The sequence below is a fragment of the Schistocerca gregaria genome, chromosome 9 (assembly GCF_023897955.1).
Source record: "Schistocerca gregaria isolate iqSchGreg1 chromosome 9, iqSchGreg1.2, whole genome shotgun sequence".
NCBI lineage: Eukaryota > Metazoa > Arthropoda > Insecta > Orthoptera > Acrididae > Schistocerca > Schistocerca gregaria.
In genome coordinates this window covers 71,104,246-71,123,956 of record NC_064928.1, presented here as the reverse complement: position 1 = coordinate 71,123,956, position 19,711 = coordinate 71,104,246, and the positions used below count along the sequence as shown (strand labels likewise).

Here is a 19,711-nt window from a genome sequence, read left to right as displayed (position 1 = left end):
TTAGCTACGTGATCTACCTACCTGATCTTGATCATTCTTCTGGAGCTTCTATTCTCTTTTAGTCTAAAGTGTTTATCATCCACATTTCACTTCCATACAAATACTTTCGGAAAAGGCTTTTCGACACTTAGGCCTAACTCTATATTCGATGTCAACCAATTTCTCTTCTTCAGAAACGCTTTAGTTGCCATAGCCAATAAACATTTTATGTCCTCTCTACTTCAAACATCATCATCATCAGTTATTTATGTCTCCAAATAAAAAAAAACTCATTTACTACTTTGTCTCATTTCCTAATTTAATTCCCTCAGCAGCATTCCATTATCCTCGTTTTGCTTTTGTTGATGACGACCTTATAGCCTCCTTTCAACACACTGTCCATTCCGTTCAACTGCTCTTCCAAGTCCTTTGCTGTCTCTGACAGAACTGCAGTGTCATCGACAAACTTCAAGGTTTTTATTTCTTCTTCCTGGATTTCAATTCTTACTCCAAATTTTTCTTTTGTTTCCTTTACTGCTTGCTCAGTATACAAATTGAATTACATCGGAGACAAGCAACGACCCTGTCTCACTGCCTTCTCAACTACTGATTCTGCTTCGTGCCCCTGCCGTCAGGTTTCTGTATAAATGGTAAATAACCTTTCCTTCCGTTTATCTTACCCATGTCACCTTCTAATGGCCCTCCCTTGGCCACTAGGAAAAATTATTAAGTATTCCTGATAAGAGCAAAAAGAACAGACAGGCAGCCTCGAAACATTCCGCTGCAAAATTAATTGTAACTACTGTACCCCATTCTTTCCAGGTCCTCTTTACTACCTAGTATTAAATGATTTAAATAAATATTTCCTTTGGTGTTACGTTTGAATATGAATATTGAAACTGACCTTTTCATCAAAAATATAATATTTAGTGCTGTGGGGATCTTAATTACTGTCTTCTTGGCTGAAAAAGAGTAGATTATTAATTTTTCAGTAAAGCGTGGCGTCTCCGGAGTGCAATAGAGCGCACCCAAGGTTAAAGTTCTTCTTAGCAGCCAGCTTTGCAAGATCTGTGTCGTATTGTAGAGCTGAAAAATTCTGAGCAAGTCAGACGGATACGATTCTGAACGGCTACGACAGTCTGTGTCGGTAGGGCAAGCTCCACAAATTTTCGCTTCTCACAAAAGAGAATCTGTTCATTCCCAAAGACCGTGTTATTAAACAGGGATCGCACAGTAGTAAGTAGCATTCAAAATCCTATGTCTTCTGCTTGCTTGCACTTTGTATCCTGATTATTAGAAGAGGAAACATGAGCATAATATTCACTTCAGATATGAGAAAATTTTACCTTTTAAGATAACAATTATTATTTCATAAAAACGTTCTTTTCAGTGCTCAACTATTACAGTATATATTTAGTTTCTTATATACTTCCTTCCGCAGTCCAGTCTACAATCAGAAAAAAATTATTAGTAAAGTCACGGAATACATAAGTGTGTTAAAAATCACGAACGCTAACAAGCCAACGATGTTATTTACAATGCTGTGCTCTCGCAGGGGAAAGCGGTAATTCAGGTTGTTGTTGTTGTTGTTGTTGTTGTGGTCTTCAGTCCTGAGACTGATTTGATGCAGCTCTCTATGCTACTCTATCCTGTGCAAGCTTCTTCATCTCCCAGTACCTACTGCAACCTACATCCTTCCGAATCTGCTTAGTGTATTCATCTCTTGGTCTCCCTCTGCGATTTTTACCCTCCACGCTGCCCTCCAATGTTAAATTTGTGATCCCTTGATGCCTCAAAACATGTCTTACCAACTGGTCCCTTCTTTTTGTCAAGTTGTACCACAAACTCCTCTTCTCCCCAATTCTATTCAATACCTCCTCATTAGTTATGTGATCTACCCATCTGATCTTCAGCATTCTTCTGTAGAACCACATTTCAAAAGCTTCTATTCTCTTCTTGTCCGAACTATTTATCATCCATGTTTCACTTCCACACATGGCTACACTCCATACAAATACTTTCAGAAACGATTTCCTGACCCTTAAATCTCTACTCGATGTTAACAAATTTCTCTTCTTCAGAAATGCTTTCCTTGCCATTGCCAGTCTACATTTTATATCCTCTCTACTTCGACCATCATCAGTTATTTTGCTCCCCAAATAGAAACACTCCTTTACTACTTTAAGTGTCTCATTTCCTAATCTAATTCCCACAGCACCATCCGATTTAATTTGACTACATTCCAGTATCCTCGTTTTGCTTTTGTTGATGTTCATCTTACACCCTCCTTTCAAGACACTGTCCATTCCGTTCAACTGCTCTTCCAGGTCCTTTTCTGTCTCTGACAGAATTACAATGTCATCGGCGAACCTCACAGTTTTTATTTCTTCTCCATGAATTTTAATACCTACTCCGAATTTTTCTTTTGTTTCCTTTACTGCTTGCTCAATATACAGATTGAATAACATCGGGGAGAGATTACAACCCTGCCTCACTCCCTTCCCAACCACTGATTCCCTTTCATGCCCCTCGACTCTTATAACTGCCATCTGGTTTCTGTACAAATTCTAAATAGCCTTACGCTCCCTGTATTTCACCCCTGCCACCTTCAGAATTTGAAAGAGAGTATTCCAGTTAACATTGTCAAAAGCTTCCTCTAAGTCTACAAATGCTAGAAACGTAGGTTTGCCTTTTCTTAATCTTTCTTCTAAGATAAGTCATAGCGTCAGTATTGCCTCACGTGTTCCAACATTTCTGCGGAATCCAAACTGATCTTCCCCAATGTCCGTTTCTACCAGTTTTTCCATTCGTCTGTAAATAATTCGCGTTAGTATTCTGCAGCTGTGACTTATTAAATTGATAGTTCGGTAATTTTCACAGCTGTCAACACCTGCTTTCTTTGGCATTGGAATTATTATATTCTTCTTAAAGTCTAAAGGTATTTTATCTATCTCATACATCTTGCTCACCAGATGGTAGAGTTTTGTCAGGACTGGCTCTCCCAAGGCCGTCAGTAGTTCTAATGGAATGTTGTCTACTCCTGGGGCCTTGTTTCGACTCAGGTCTTTCATTGCTCTGTCAAACTCTTCACGCAGTTTCTTATCTCCCATTTCGTCTTCATCTACATCCTCTTCCACATCCATAATATTGTCCTCAAGTACATCGCCCCTGTATAAACCCTCTATATACTCCTTCCACCTTTCCACCTTCCCTTCTTTGCTTAAAACTGGGTTTCCATCTGAGCTCTTGATATTCATACAAGTGGCTCTCTTTTCTCCAAAGGTCTCTTTAATTTTCCTGTAGGCAGTATCTATCTTACCTCTAGTAAGATAAGCCTCTACATCCTTACATTTGTCCTCTAGCCATCCCTGCTTAGCCATTTTGCACTTCCTGTCGATCTCATTTTTGATACGTTTGTATTCCTTTTGCCTGCTTCATTTACTGCATGTTTATACTTTCTTCTTTCATCAATTAAATTCAATATTTCTTCTCTTACCCAAGGATTTCTATTAGCCCTCCTCTTTTTACCTACTTGATCTTCTGCTGCCTTCACTACTTCATCCCTCAGAGCCATTCTTCTTCTACTGTATTTCTTTCCTCCATTCCTGTTAATTGATCCCTTAGGCTCTCCCTGAAACTCTCTACAACCTCTGGTTCTTTCAGTTTATCCAGATACCATCTCCTTAAATTAGCACCTTTTTGTGCTTTCTTCAGTTTTAATCTACAGTTCATAACCAATAGATTGTGGTCAGAGTCCACATCTGCCCTTGGAAATGTCTTACAATTTAAGACCTGGTTCCTAAATCTCTGTCTTACCATTATATAATCTATCCGATACCTTCTAGTATCTCCAGGATTCTTCCGTGTATACAACCTTCTTTTATGATTCTTGAACCAAGTGTTAGCTATGATTAAGTTATGCTCTGTGCAAAATTCTACTAGACGGCTTCCTCTTTCATTTCTTCCCCCCAATCCATAATCACCTACTATGTTTCCTTCTCTCCCTTTTCCTATTGACGAATTCCAGTCACCCATGACTATTAAATTTTCGTCTCCCTTCACTACCTGAATAATTTCTTTTATCTCATCATACATTTCATCTATTTCTTCATCATCTGCAGAGCTAGTTGGCATATAAACTTGTACTACTGTAGTAGGCATGGGCTTTGTGTTCTGTCGAAAGTACAAGTATATTATTAGTCTAAATGAAGGCTTGTCTCTCCTTAACCTATCCCCCATGAGAAGTCGCAGGTCAGCCTTCCCTCGCGTGCACTCTCGTTTCTCCGAAATCCAAAGTGATCCTCACCGAGGTCGGCTTCCACGAGCTCCTCCATTCTTATGTAAGGAATTCGTGTTAGCATTTGCCACCGTGATTAATTACACTTATAGTTCGGTAATCCTTACACCTGTTAACATATGCTTCCTTTGGAATTGGAGTTAATACATTCCTCTGACTCTCCATCTTAAGAACCAGATGGAAGAGCTTTGCCGTGGCTGGCTCTCCCAAGGCGATCAGTAGCTCAAACGAAATGTTGTCTACTTCCGGAGCCCTGTTTCGACTTAGGTCTCACAGTATTCTTACACATTATTCACGCTGTGGTTTATCTCCAATACATCTTCATCTACGTCCACTTCCATTTCCCTCAAGTACATCGCCCTTGTATAGACCCTCTATATAGTCCTTCCATCTTTCTGCTTTCCCTTTTTTATCAGGGATCTGCCGTTCCATCTGAGCTCTTGATATTCGTACATCTGATTCTCTTTTATCCACAGGTCTTTTTAATTTTTCTGTCGGCGGCATCAGCTTTCCCCTCGTGAAATATGCTTCTGCATGCTTACATTTGTCCTCTAGTCATTCCTGCTTAGCCATTTTGCACTTTCCGTCAATCTCATTTCTGAGATGTTTGTATTCCTTTTTGCCTGCTTCGTGAATTGCATTTTTATATTTCCCCTTTCATCGATTTAATTCAGTGTCTCTTGCGTTACCTAAGGAATTGTACTAGCACTCGTTCTTTACCTACTTGATCCTCTGCTGCCTTCACTATTTCATCTCTCAGAGTTACCCATTATTCTTCTCCCCTGTTCTTGTCAATTGTTCTCTAATATTCCCTCTGAAACTCTCTACAACTTCTGTTTCTTTCACCTTATCCAGACCCCATCTCCCTAAATTCGCAGCTTCTTCAGTTTGAACATGTAGTCCAAAGCTACAGGTCAAAGTACAAATCTGCCTCTGGAAATGTCGTAGAATTTGAAATATAGTTCCGAAATCTCTGCTTTACTATCATCTAATCAGTCTGAAAACGTCTGGTGTCTCCAGGTCTCTTCCACGTATGCAACCTTCTTTCATCATTCTTGAAGCAAGAGTTAGCTATGATTAAACTACGCTTTGTGTAAAATTCTACCAGACGGCTTCCTCTTTCATTCCTTTCCTCCAGTCCATATTCACCTATAATTTTTCCTTCTCTTTCTTTGCCGGCCGAGGTGGCCGAGCGGTTCTAGGAGCTACAGTCTGAAACCGCGCGACCGCTAGTATCGCAGGTTCGAATGCAGCCTCGGGCATGGATGTGTGTGATGTCCTTAGGTTTGTTAGGAGGAGGAGGAGATTAGTGTTTAACGTCCCGTCGACAACTAGGTCATTAGAGACGGAGCGCAAGCTCGGGTGAGGGAAGGATGAGAAAGGAAATCGGCCGTGCCCTTTCAAAGGAACCATCCCGGCATTTGCCTGAAGCTATTTAGGGAAATCGCGGAAAACCTAAATCAGGATGGCCGGAGACGGGATTGAACCGTCGTCCTCCCGAATGCGAGTCCAGTGTGCTAACCACTGCGCCACCTCGCTCGGTTAGGTTTGTTAGGTTTTGTAGTTCTAAGTTCTAGGGGACTGAAGACCTTAGATGTTAAGTCCCAGAGTGCTCAGAGCCATTTGAACCATTTTTCTCTTTCTTTTCCTACAGTCGAATTCGAGTCACCCATGGCTATTAAATTTTCGTTACTTTTAACTATCTGAACAAATCGTTTTTATTTCATGATACATTTCTTCACTCCCTTCTACATCTGCTGAGCTAGTTGGCATATAATCTTGTACTACTCTGCTGGGAGTGGGTTTCGTGCCTGCCTTGGCTAGAATAATGCGTTCACTATGCTGTTTGTAGTAGCTTACCCAAGTTCCTATTTTTTATTCATTATTAAACCTACTCCTGCATTACCACTATGTGATGTTGTTTTTATAACCCCTTATTCACCTGACCAGAAATCCTGTTCCTCCTGCCACAGAACTTCACTAGCTCCCACGATATCTAACTGTAGCCTATCCATTTCAGTTTTTAAATTTTCTAACATACCAGTACGATTAAGGGATCTGACATTCCACACCTCAATTCATATAACGCCAGTTTCATTTCTTCTGATAACGATGTCTTCCTGAGTAGTCCTCACCCAGAGATCCGAATGGGGAACTAATTTACCTCCGGAGTATTTTACCCAAGAGGATGCCATCGTCATTTAACCATACAGGAGAGCTGCATGACGTCGGGAAAGGTACGGCTGTAGTTTTCCATTGCTTTCAGCTATTCCCAGTGCCAGCACAGTAAGGCCATTTTCGTTGATATTACAAGGTGTTACTGTGGTGTCACCGCAAGGCACCACACTGGCTAGGTTGTAGGCTTCACATCGGCCGCGGTCCGTCAGTACACATCGGACCCGCGACTCGCCACCTTCGACGCTAGCAGACCGAGCGCCGCCACGCGGCTGGTCTTTCGAGACCAGCTAGAACACTGGCCAGTTCTACAGCCGACTTTAATAGGAATGGTTCACTTGTCATGGCTTCAGAGATCTCATTTGCAGAGACGCTAGTTAGCATAGCCTTCAGCTAAGTCAGTTGCTACGACCTAGCCAGGCGCCACATACAGTTTATGCATTGACAATTGATTTATATGTGTGAAGCAATCAGAATTGTAAAGCAGTATTCGCAGTTCAGTCTATAACTGCACTTGTAATTATTATTGTACAAAGGCAAGATCGACGTTCACCGCTCACGCTGAATTAAAGCTAAGTATTAAATGGTACTCCTGTCTACTAACTTCTAATCACCTAAAATGTTCCAGATACATCCCGTTGTGAGAGTGTGGGTGCTATTCTGTCACTCTGCGCAACGGATTAATCTGAGATGTACCCTTTACCCTGTGGCTCCTGCACAATGCAATTTCCACCGACCACACCACTACAGAAGTCAGACAGACGCTCCTAACGTTCTAAAGAGAAATACCTGAAACACTTTCAGCAATAAATATCTTCTGGAGAAGTTCACTGTAAGGAAATGACACAAAAAGTCGCAAAATTTCTTACCTAACTAGTGGGATACTTGGGTACTGGAGTAGTGCTACTTAGTGTAAGAAGAACATGGAACTAACGTAAATTATTATTTATTTTTGCTAAAATTCTAAGAAATCACAATGGCACCTTTAGTTATGAACTGAACAAGTTATTTCCGGGTTCTTTTCAGAATGTGAAGTTACCTCCCAAGGATAGGATTCTCTAATGAAATTTCTATACAAAGTTTAAGATTGTTATTGACTTGGCAGAATAGCTGAGAGCCGCCCCTACTCAATTCGAATAATTATCCATTAGAATGTTGCTAGGTACAGTCGAGGCTGTCGCGTGTAAAATGCAGTGAAGTGCACTGTTGTGCAGGAAGTATGGGGCTCGCAATAGCTGTAGCGCACAATACCGTAAGTTGCGATGACTGCTGTCTGCGTCGCTCGCTGCTGACAATTAAGATAACTCTCGTTCTATCTGGATTGACCTTCGCCAATCAAAATCTCCCTACCGTTTGATGAAGTCAAGGATTCCTACTCACACCTAGTCAAACTACTGGCGTGGTACACCGGCCAGATAACCAGTCCACCGCGACGCCACTCAAAAATTCGCTCGCAGGCGTTTAACTATAACTCTGTCCGTTTACACCGCACAATATGTGTGATGGCCAATGCAGTGAACAACACTTAATCGCAAGGACTCAGTATAGTGTTGCACTCCGATTCGCTCTTGACGGAAGTGCTCTCCCAGTGAAGCACTGAGGAGAGACTTGTTCCTCGCTCTTTGAGTACATGTACGAGTTCACAGGCTCTCGTTACATGTTCTCGCTCCAAGAGCGACAACGGAACGGGCGCCTCTCCACGCCAGACGTGCATGGGTGTATCTTTCGGTCTCTTCCATTACTCCTTCAGCTCAGAGCGTCAGAAATATCGTTTGCCAATCAGCATTGCTCTCTAAAACGGGAGAATGACGTTTCGCTTTAGGTGATCGATCCGAAGTCTGTATCATCGGCATTGCTGTCTCCCTGTGAAAACCTCTGAAACTGCGTGCTCTGCTTGTAAAGAATGTGTAGGCTGGGCGCTCCCACACAATGTAGTGGAATTTACTTTTAAGCCGAACACGGGGTCGTTCTTCCTTTCACTCGGGCAAACGCTGTCCGCTCCATGGGCGGTCTCCTCGGTGTTTGGCGTTGACTCGGCCTCTGAAGGGACCGACGTCCCGTTGTGCGGTTTGCGTCTCCCGATCTAAAAGCCCCTGCGACCGTCATGTCTTGAATGTGTGTGTGCGTACACTAGCCTCGAGTATTTCAATCTCGGAGTGCATTTGCGATTTATTAGTTATTTGCTTGTCGTTTACATGAATTCATACAACATTGACTTTCTCTTATCGAGTTTGCGTTCGAATGAAGCATCTTGATGTGTGGAATATGTTTTTGAGGGCGGAATATGTAAGCAATGAAGGTCAGGGGACCATGGCGTCTTACATACCTCCCTCCTTCTGACAAAGTTTTGTCTGGGGTTTGTCAACGCCGAGGAAAACATTGACAAAGTCAGGCAACAATTGTTATTTTAGATTTTCCAATAAACTTTTCTCAGCCATTCTTAACAATTTTTTCTAATGATTTCATTATAGCTATTGTTTCTATTTTTTTTAATTCTACAATTTATGTTTTGTTGTTAGGCAAATATAGACTTTACAAAGGTTGTTATTCTTTGTCGTTGTCAGTATGTGTCTCTGTTTTTGTTTTTCATTTCCAAAAATTGTTTTTACAATATTAATTTTTCCAAACTCGTTAGTGTACAGTGTATCATGTTTGGTCTGGTTATATCTTTTCTTTAGTTAAGCTTTGTGTGAATGTTCGTAAAAGCTCTGTTGTATGACCTTGTTTTTTTATTTGGAATTTCATATTCTGGAAATTCCGTGTTCTTGTCCCTTCGATTCCCATCTGTCTGATCTGTCTGAATTTAATCCCAGTCTAACTGAGCCTGCTGATTCTGCAGCTCTCCGACTGTCCTATTCTCAAGTTCACTTTCTGTCCTATTCTCAATAAGCTCGTTTACTTGCTGTCTATCTGATTGATTCTCCCCCATCTTGTCTACTTGCTGTCTCTCCCGTAACCTTTTGGCCTGTGCTCTCGTTAACATGAAAACTCTTTCAACACACCACAACCCTATCTACAAAACTGTACGACCACTTACCAGTTGGTTGAACCAACAACAACAATAACGTTGTGACATCTCAGCTAATGTTCTGTCTGCTCTGCTACAGTCTCCAACCTCCACCTGTGCGCTTGCAAAGGGAGAAAAATGTTATTTCTTAATTCTAACTTGTATGATGCTGCGTCACATTGCGTCTCTGCATCACTCTGCGTCTGTGCCTATCAACTGAAAATCCTATGCCCTAACAGTTACACAAAAATCGTACAAAAATGCAAAATTTTGCAACACAATAACACACGCCTTTTTCCCTACAATTCTGCTTTATTCACTATCTGTATCTATTCTGCTCTCAATCTTTGCAAACAGCTATTTAATACATGAAAGAAAGTTCTTGCAAGTGCAACTGCTGTGACCTGCCGTACCTGACACTTTCCTATCCTAGTAGCTTACCTATTTTACCTATCCTGGCAGGGTCGCCACTTTCTGTGAGCGTGTGGGTGCTATTCTGTCACTCTGCGCAACGGATTAATCTGAGATGTACCCTTTACCCTGTGGCTCTGGCAAAATGCAATTTTCACCGACCACACCACTGCAGAAGTCAGACAGATGCTCCTAACGTTCTAAAGAGAAATGCCTGAAACACTTTCAGCAATAAATATCTTCTGGAGTAGTCCACTGTAAGGAAATGACACAAAAAGTCGCAAAATTTCTTACCTAACTAGTGGGATACTTGGGTACTGGAGTAGTGCTACTTAGTGTAAGAAGAACATGAAACTAACGTAAATTATTATTTATTTTTGCTAATATTCTAAGAAATCACAATGGCACCTTTAGTTATGAACTGAACAAGTTATTTCCGGGTTCTTTTCAGAATGTGAAGTTACCTCTCAAGGATAGGATTCTCTAATGAAATTTCTATACAAAGTTTAAGATTGTTATTGACTTGGCAGAATAGCTGAGAGCCGCCCCTACTCAATTCGAATAATTATCCATTAGAATGTTGCTAGGTACAGTCGAGGCTGTCGCGTGTGAAATGCACTGTTGTGGAGGAAGTATGGGGCTCGCAATAGCTGTAGCGCACAATACCGTAAGTTGCGATGACTGCTGTCTGCGTCGCTCGCTGCTGACAATTAAGATAACTCTCGTTCTATCTGGATTGACCTTCGCCAATCAAAATCTCCCTACCGTTTGATGAAGTCAAGGATTCCTACTCACACCTAGTCAAACTACTGGCGTGGTACACCGGTCAGATAACCAGTCCACCGCGACGCCACTCAAAAATTCGCTCGCAGGCGTTTAACTATAACTCTGTCCGTTTACACCGCACAATATGTGTGATGGCCAATGCAGTGAACAACACTTAATCGCAAGGACTCAGTATAGTGTTGCACTCCGATTCGCTCTTGACGGAAGTGCTCTCCCAGTGAAGCACTGAGGAGAGACTTGTTCCTCGCTCTTTGAGTACATGTACGAGTTCACAGGCTCTCGTTACATGTTCTCGCTCCAAGAGCGACAACGGAACGGGCGCCTCTCCACGCCAGACGTGCATGGGTGTATCTTTCGGTCTCTTCCATTACTCCTTCAGCTCAGAGCGTCAGAAATATCGTTTGCCAATCAGCATTGCTCTCTAAAACGGGAGAATGACGTTTCGCTTTAGGTGATCGATCCGAAGTCTGTATCATCGGCATTGCTGTCTCCCTGTGAAAACCTCTGAAACTGCGTGCTCTGCTTGTAAAGAATGTGTAGGCTGGGCGCTCCCACACAATGTAGTGGAATTTACTTTTAAGCCGAACACGGGGTCGTTCTTCCTTTCACTCGGGCAAACGCTGTCCGCTCCATGGGCGGTCTCCTCGGTGTTTGGCGTTGACTCGGCCTCTGAAGGGACCGACGTCCCGTTGTGCGGTTTGCGTCTCCCGATCTAAAAGCCCCTGCGACCGTCATGTCTTGAATGTGTGTGTGCGTACACTAGCCTCGAGTATTTCAATCTCGGAGTGCATTTGCGATTTATTAGTTATTTGCTTGTCGTTTACATGAATTCATACAACATTGACTTTCTCTTATCGAGTTTGCGTTCGAATGAAGCATCTTGATGTGTGGAATATGTTTTTGAGGGCGGAATATGTAAGCAATGAAGGTCAGGGGACCATGGCGTCTTACATACCTCCCTCCTTCTGACAAAGTTTTGTCTGGGGTTTGTCAACGCCGAGGAAAACATTGACAAAGTCAGGCAACAATTGTTATTTTAGATTTTCCAATAAACTTTTCTCAGCCATTCTTAACAATTTTTTCTAATGATTTCATTATAGCTATTGTTTCTATTTTTTTTAATTCTACAATTTATGTTTTGTTGTTAGGCAAATATAGACTTTACAAAGGTTGTTATTCTTTGTCGTTGTCAGTATGTGTCTCTGTTTTTGTTTTTCATTTCCAAAAATTGTTTTTACAATATTAATTTTTCCAAACTCGTTAGTGTACAGTGTATCATGTTTGGTCTGGTTATATCTTTTCTTTAGTTAAGCTTTGCGTGAATGTTCGTAAAAGCTCTGTTGTATGACCTTGTTTTTTTATTTAGGTATTATTTGTGTCACTGCTTTAAGAGTGAAGAAGTGTTTTTTCTTTTTCTATCCTCTTTCAAATTATTATTATTCAAAACCTTTTTTATATAAAAAACTAACTTGGCTTTACAGGGATTTTTTAGATTATCCACTTATACTAATTAATTTTCTTTACATAATATTTTAAGGTCTCTATCACATTATGGTCTTTACATATATGATAAAATAATTCCTTTTACAAAAAGGGAAATTTTTTTTTACGAATATATCATTTTCTTAACTCTAAATTCGTGTTTTATCAGTCTTTTCGTTTTGTGCTGCATCAGTTTCTGTGTTCGACGATCCCCACTGAAATACTGGAAGGTGTCAACTCATTTGTATGGGCGTCACAAATCATGGGAGAAGCACTCTAGCATGCAATGCCGGGTCTTACCTGTTGACATTATCATGGAGTGGTACTTTTACCCGATGATGACGACTGTGATTAACTGCATAAACAGTGATGTCTTGGTACTCCTTTGCTGTCACACCTGGGACGGTATGGCAGTTCGATGATTGTAGTTGACTACTGACGATCGTTACCCAATATTGTGCTGTGACGTCATGGTACTTCACACCTGGTTCAGTATGGCAATTTGACGATGTGGTAGGGAGAATACTGTTCATTTTGCTGAATCTATTTTTAGATAATGTTGGTTGGCACTGCTTAATATTCCGTTTGCCGTTCGCTTCTATTTGTTTGACAATTCAAGTTTTATTTGTGGAGAGGTGGTTGTAGTAATTGCCAAGCCTCAAAGTTCATGGAAAGACGTTTGTAGCAATTTGCTTTGTAGGATATGAGTGAAAGGTATCTTGCTGTCTTCTGCCCTTATTCATCTTGCATCTTCTGTTATTCTCTTCTTTCTTGGATTCTTCTGTTCTTCTAGGAATATGTGAATTTTAGTGTTGGAGTGGCATAGGATTTGTAGGATCTGACTGCCCTTCCGAATGTTACTTGATGAGTTTGTAGATCTTAGTAATTTTTTGTACCTTCATTGTCGTCTCATCATATTATGATTCTCCCCACGCTCTTCCGTTGTGTAGCAGTGTCGTGACACATGAAATGTCTGTGCTGCGCATTGTCCTCATGAAGTCCAACCTGGTTGCAACCTGCATTTCCAGTGTGGCGTTGCTCTTCATGTTGTCGTTATTGCCCTAAGTGCTTTCTCAACATGTCTGTACCCTCTCTGTCGCTATCTCGAAGCATCTGGTGTTAATGGAGCTGATGGATCTGGTGTTGGTGGCGATGTCCCTCTGACGTGTAGAAATATTTACAATTTTTGTTTTACGTACATTTGCTATTTACAAAAAAATCTCTGATTTTATATAATGCAAGAATTTTCTGATAGTGGCAAAAATTATTGTGTATATATATGATTTCTTTTCATTATTCTAATTATGCCCTACCACTTCTTCATTCTTTTAATTGTTGTGTACCATTTATTGTTTGTGTGCATGTTGTAGTGTACTTCATACTACAAGCGATTGTCAGTGTGTATTGTCTCTTTTTCTATTAATGAATGTGTTGTTCTGTTGATCTATTAATTTAACTTTTATTTAGTGGTTAGTGTAAGATAGGGTGGACATTAGTTTGCCTAACCTCTTCTGCATTTTTCAATTCAATCTTTACGTTTTGCAGTATTCAGTGGCCTAACTTCTATATCTGGTTTCTCTTTGCTATGTTGTTCTTGTCTCTGTGGACCATAATTTCCTCTGTAATTATTCGCGCCCTGGTCTCGCCAGTTGCTGTTTCTACCATCGTGACCTCTTTCAAAGTACCCTTGACCGTTGGCATTTTGATTCCTAAACCCATATCCGCCACTGTATGAGTGTCCATCACCGTTCCTATTTCGGTACCAGTTATTCTGGTTATCGTTTCTGTGCCAATTGTCTCGATTGTGCCACTTTCCTTGTCTGTTAAATTGCCTGAAATTATTGCTGTTAGAATTACGGTTATTATTATTATTGGAATATTCATTCGTAGTCCTCTCCTTTTGCTGTTCCCTTTCCTTTCTTTTTTATTTCACCTCGTCTTCTTTAAATATAAACTCAAGTTCCCTTAAAACCTCTTTGAATTCTTCGGTATTTTCATTTTTTCCTACTGTCGCCTGTTGATACTTTACCGATAATTTCATTCTACATAGACGTATCCGCTCTCCGTTACTGTATGGCTTGTCTAGGCATTGATTCTTTTTGTCCATTGTATCAAAGAATTTTACTACGCTTTTCTCTCCTGAGTTTTCATCTGGTGTCATCTGAAGTACGTCGTATTTAATTTTGTTTTGCGCCTCCTTAGACCAATATCTTTCGAGAAATGCTGTTCTGAACTATAGGTAAGACATACAGGTAGCCGCGACCTTTCGCATCACCTCTGCTACTGTCCCTGACATGTGTGCACAAATGAAGTCAAGTTTTTGAGCTACGCTCCAGTGGTTTAGTAAGCCTACTTGAAACTGATCGATGAGTGTGCGTTCATGCAAGCTACTACCTTCTTCCTTGAAATGTTGAAATTTTTAACTGTAAGGAAGTGGTTTGTATCGTATCCACTCATAAATCCGGTTTGTGGCTGATTCATGGACTCAAATAATCTGCCACTGCTTCTGTCGTCATTTTTTATTCTCTGGTAACCTACTGCCTGTCTGCCTATTCTCAGTTTCTTGACTCATATCCGCGTCATATCGTATCAATGGTGAACAAAAGTGTTGTTCGTGTATTTCTAGTCTCGTCGTTCGTGGTATAGAACCTGTGCTGTTATTGTGTTGTGTCATTGGATTTACTGGTTCAGTTGCCTGTCTTTCGATTGGTATTGGCTGAATGTATGTGTTCCGTTTTTCTAGATACTGTGCCTGGTCCTGTGGCATGTCATGTATTACTTTAATCACGGTTTTCTGTTTCGATTTCTGCGCGAGTGTTACGTTTGGCCTAGGTTCTACCTGAACTTTCTTAGACGGCGCGTGTTCGTGTACTCAATTAATGCTTGACGTATCAGTTGTTTCGCTACAGGTGTAATCGGTCTCGATCTTCGATAGTTTGTATCAACTCTGTTCGAAGCTTTTCAAAATGATCTTTGTTTTTAAGTTCTATTTTACTGATCCGCTGATCGTATTTTTTTAGTGCAACCTTTGCGACCTTGCTTTGAATTGCTTGTTCTTCCGAAATTTGTATTGCTGTTTGAGTGGCTATTTTCGTAAAACGTTCCACCTTTTTGTCAACGTTTACGATGTCCAGTTGGACCTTGTCCACGTCAGTGCGTAATTGCTGCTGGCCTTGTGTTAGTATCTGAATTGTTTCTCTGGGTTCTTTCGCGTCTTTGTTTATGTGAGTGATCTGACTATCAATTATGGCGATCCCTTCTTCCATCTGGATTTTAACCTGTTGGATCTGTGTCTTAACAGTCTGATTATCCTGTTGGATCTGTGTCTTAATAGCCTGATTACCCTGTTTCAATTCCTGATACTGTTTTGTCATTTGTGTATTCTGTTTCGTTATCTGTGTATTAATAGTATTAATATCCTGATTCTGTTGCGTCATACTAGCGTTCATTTTTAGTAACATCTCCATGATCGCGTCCTGTCCTGTAACACTACCTTCTGCTGAGCTATGTATTCTCGATCTATTGTTTTCTACTCTGTCAGTTACGTCGTTTACTGGGCTATGCTGTGGCGTTTCTGTTTGATAACTGCAATAACCCGTTCTGTCTGTGTTGAGGACTAGTAGCGTTTGTCATTGAACTATTACGTCGCGCGAACAACTCCGCATTCTGCCCTCTCTGTTGTGTATGTCTTGTGTTTGCAGGTACAGTTGAGTTTGTTACGGAACCTTTTCGGGGCGCTTGTAACTCCGCAAAATTCTGTGTCTACTGTTGGGGCATATTTAGAATGTGTACGATAGGTTTGACGTATTCTAAATGTTCCCCCTCTTCCTCACTGTTTACTTCTCTTTGAACGTTGGCTAACTGCCGGTTCATTGACTGTATTGACGCGTGATCTGTCCCTGAATATGCGGCAAACAAACGCGTTTCCTGTGCTCGTTTCACTTCTAATCTTAGACATTTCCTACGTGGGCTGTCTATTTCTGGCTCAGAATGTGCCCTACTTGGAATTTCATATTCTGGAAATTCCGTGTTCTCGTCCCTTCGATTCCCATCTGTCTGATCTGTCTGAATTTAATCCCAGTCTAACTGAGCCTGCTGATTCTGCAGCTCTGTCCTATTCTCAAGTTCACTCTCTGTCCTATTCTCAATAAGCTCGTTTACTTGCTGTCTATCTGATTGATTCTCCCCCATCTTGTCTACTTGCTGTCTCTCCCGTAACCTTTTGGCCTGTGCTCTCGTTAACATGAAAATTCTTTCAACACACCACAACCCTATCTACAAAACTGTACGACCACTTACCAGTTGGTTGAACCAACAACAACAGTAACGTTGTGACATCTCGGCTAATGTTCTGTCTGCTCTGCTTCAGTCTCCGACCTCCACCTGTGAGCTTGCAAAGGGAGAAAAATGTTATTTCTTAATTCTAACTTGTATGATGCTGCGTCACATTGCGTCTCTGCATCACTCTGCGTCTGTGCCTATCAACTGAAAATCCTATGCCCTAACAGTTACACAAAAATCGTAAAAAAATGCAACACAATAACACACGCCTTTTTCTCTACAATTCTGCTTTATTCACTATCTGTATCTATTCTGCTCCCAATCTTTGCAAACAGCTGTTTAATACATGAAAGAAAGTTCTTGCAAGTGCAACTGCTGTGACCTGCTGTACCTGACACTTTCCTATCCTAGTAGCTTACCTATTTTACCTATCCTGGCAGGGTCGCCACTTACTGTGAGCGTGTGGGTGCTATTCTGTCACTCTGCGCAACGGATTAATCTGAGATGTACCCTTTACCCTGTGGCTCTGGCAAAATGCAATTTCCACCGACCACACCACTGCAGAAGTCAGACAGATGCTCCTAACGTTCTAAAGGGAAATGCCTGAAACACTTTCAGCAATAAACATCTTCTGGAGTAGTCCACTGTAAGGAAATGACACAAAAAGTTACAAAATTTCTTACGTAACTAGTGGGATACTTGGGTACTGGAGTAGTGCTAGTTAGTGTAAGAAGAACATGAAACTAACGTAAATTATTATTTATTTTTTCTAAAATTCTGAGAAATCACAATGGCACCTTTAGTTATGAACTGAACAAGTTATTTCCGGGTTCTTTTCAGAATGTGAAGTTACCTCTCAAGGATAGGATTCTCTAATGAAATTTCTATACAAAGTTTAAGATTGTTATTGACTTGGCAGAATAGCTGAGAGCCGCCCCTACTCAATTCGAATAATTATCCATTAGAATGTTGCTAGGTACAGTCGAGGCTGTCGCGTGTGAAATGCAGTGAAATGCAGTGAAGTGCACTGTTGTGGAGGAAGTATGGGGCTCGCAAGAGCTGTAGCGCACAATACCGTAAGTTGCGATGACTGCTGTCTGCGTCGCTCGCTGCTGACAATTAAGATAACTCTCGTTCTATCTGGATTGACCTTCGCCAATCAAAATCTCCCTACCGCTTGATGAAGTCAAGGATTCCTACTCACACCTAGTCAAACTACTGGCGTGGTACACCGGTCAGATAACCAGTCCACCGCGACGCCACTCAAAAATTCGCTCGCAGGCGTTTAACTATAACTCTGTCCGTTTACACCGCACAATAAGTGTGATGGCCAATGCAGTGAACAACACTTAATCGCAAGGACTCAGTATAGTGTTGCACTCCGATTCGCTCTTGACAGAAGTGCTCTCCCAGTGAAGCACTGAGGAGAGACTTGTTCCTCGCTCTTTGAGTACATGTACGAGTTCACAGGCTCTCGTTACATGTTCTCGCTCCAAGAGCGACAATGGAACGGGCGCCTCTCCACGCCAGACATGCATGGGTATATCTTTCGGTCTCTTCCATTACTCCTTCAGCTCAGAGCGTCAGAAATATCGTATGCCAATCAGCATTGCTCTCTAAAACGGGAGAATGACGTTTCGTTTACGGCGACCGTTCCAGAAGTCCGTAGCATCGGCGTTTGGTGTTTGCTGTCTCCCTGTGAAAATCTCTGAAACTGCGTACTCTGTAAAGAATGTGTAGGCTGGACGCTCCCACACAATGTAGTGGAATTTGCTTTTACGCTGAACACGGGGTTATTCCTTTCACTCGGGCAAACACTGTCCGCTCCACAGGCGGTCACCTCGGCGTTTGGCGTTGACTCGTCCTCTGAAAGGACCGGCGTCCCATTGTGTGGTTTGCGTCTCCCAAACTAAAAGCCCCTGCGACCGTTGTTTCTCGAATGTGTGTGTGTGTACGCCAGCCTCGAGTATTTCAATCTCGGAGCGCATTTGCGATTTATTAGTTATTTGCATACCGTTTACATGAATTCATACAACATTGACTTTATCTTATCGAGTTCGGGTGCCTTTACCTTTTCTAAAGCCAAACCCATGATGTAACAGATACTCAGTTGGGTAACGGTGTGTAAGAAGCTATTGATGTATGGGGAGGAAATCTAGACTGGTAGGTTATGGTGTGGTGTGGTGTTGCAGAAACCACGGACGTGGCGAACGCGGTGCTGTTCCTGCTGAGCGACAAGGCGGCCATGGTCAATGGCGTGTCTCTGCCGGTCGACGGCGGCTTCACCGCAACCTGAGGCCACGCCCCACACCAGCCAGCGGCGAGGAGCGACTCGTCTCTCCTGTCCTGTCTCTCACGTCTGTAACGTGACGCAAATAAATGGTGCTGCGTGCAGATTTTGGTGTCTGAAGCCGAGAGAATCCTTTCATCCCATGACTGAGGCTGTGGTCGTCTTTTCCAGCGCAATCTGAGCTGCAAAAAACGCGGCCAATACTTTAGCAAGTGTCCCAGTCACAAAGAGCAGGAAAAGTTGGAAGTCGTTGGCAGTGAGGTACCAGACACACGCATCGGAGAAGCAATATTTTTCTTTTTTCCTTATTTATAGCAGCCAGTCTTTCATACATGCAATGTAACCAATTAAACTACATATACTATCATAAAGTCACATACACCCATGAATCACGTAGAACACTGACATGTGTTGTATACAGTAATTGAAGACCTAACTTCTTTACATGCTAAGGACCAAGATTAATTTCTTAAGGTATAACAAAAACACAATATTGTCTGATACACAGAATTAGTATGCACGTTTTTATACAATTAAACATTTATTATCAGCCTGAAATATAAACTATGGTGCAAGGCGAGAGAAAATTGCATTAAATTGTCCACAAAAAGAAAATTAAAAACTTGGGAGCAGAAGGTGTCTTAAACATTGCATTATTCAGACTAAATAAGCTAAGTCGAATCTCTATCATGCAATAATAGTTGACAAAACATTAACGTAGGTTGATACTTACAAAGAAGAAGACAGCATCCAGCCACTATTAATATTGCTATTTATTTAAGTAAATAGCGCCGCAACCGGTTTCGAACTGACAAATTCATCATCAGACGGCTCTTCACAAGATTCACAAGATGCACATTACATAATCGTCAGTTTTCGATTTTTATTCTACCACTGTAGTGAAATATTCTTGATGTGTTGGTGCCATCGAAAATTCAGCAAAATTTTGTTGCAAAGTTGCAGGGTTGTATTTTTGAAATATTGCAAAGTATTTGCAGCACTT

The 19,711-nt window shown here is 41.5% G+C and overlaps 1 protein-coding gene across 2 annotated transcripts in view; it reads left to right on the top strand.

Annotated features, from left to right (window-relative positions):
- Positions 1-18,814, top strand: part of LOC126291424 (D-erythrulose reductase-like) — a 73,964-nt gene extending 55,150 nt beyond the window's left edge. For both annotated transcript variants that reach the window (XM_049984939.1, XM_049984938.1), the window contains exon 5: positions 18,611-18,814. In XM_049984939.1, the coding sequence (XP_049840896.1) occupies positions 18,611-18,714 (104 nt within the window). In that variant the 3' untranslated portion in view covers positions 18,715-18,814. The remainder of the gene's footprint in view (positions 1-18,610) is intronic.
- Positions 18,815-19,711: the final 897 nt, after the last annotated feature.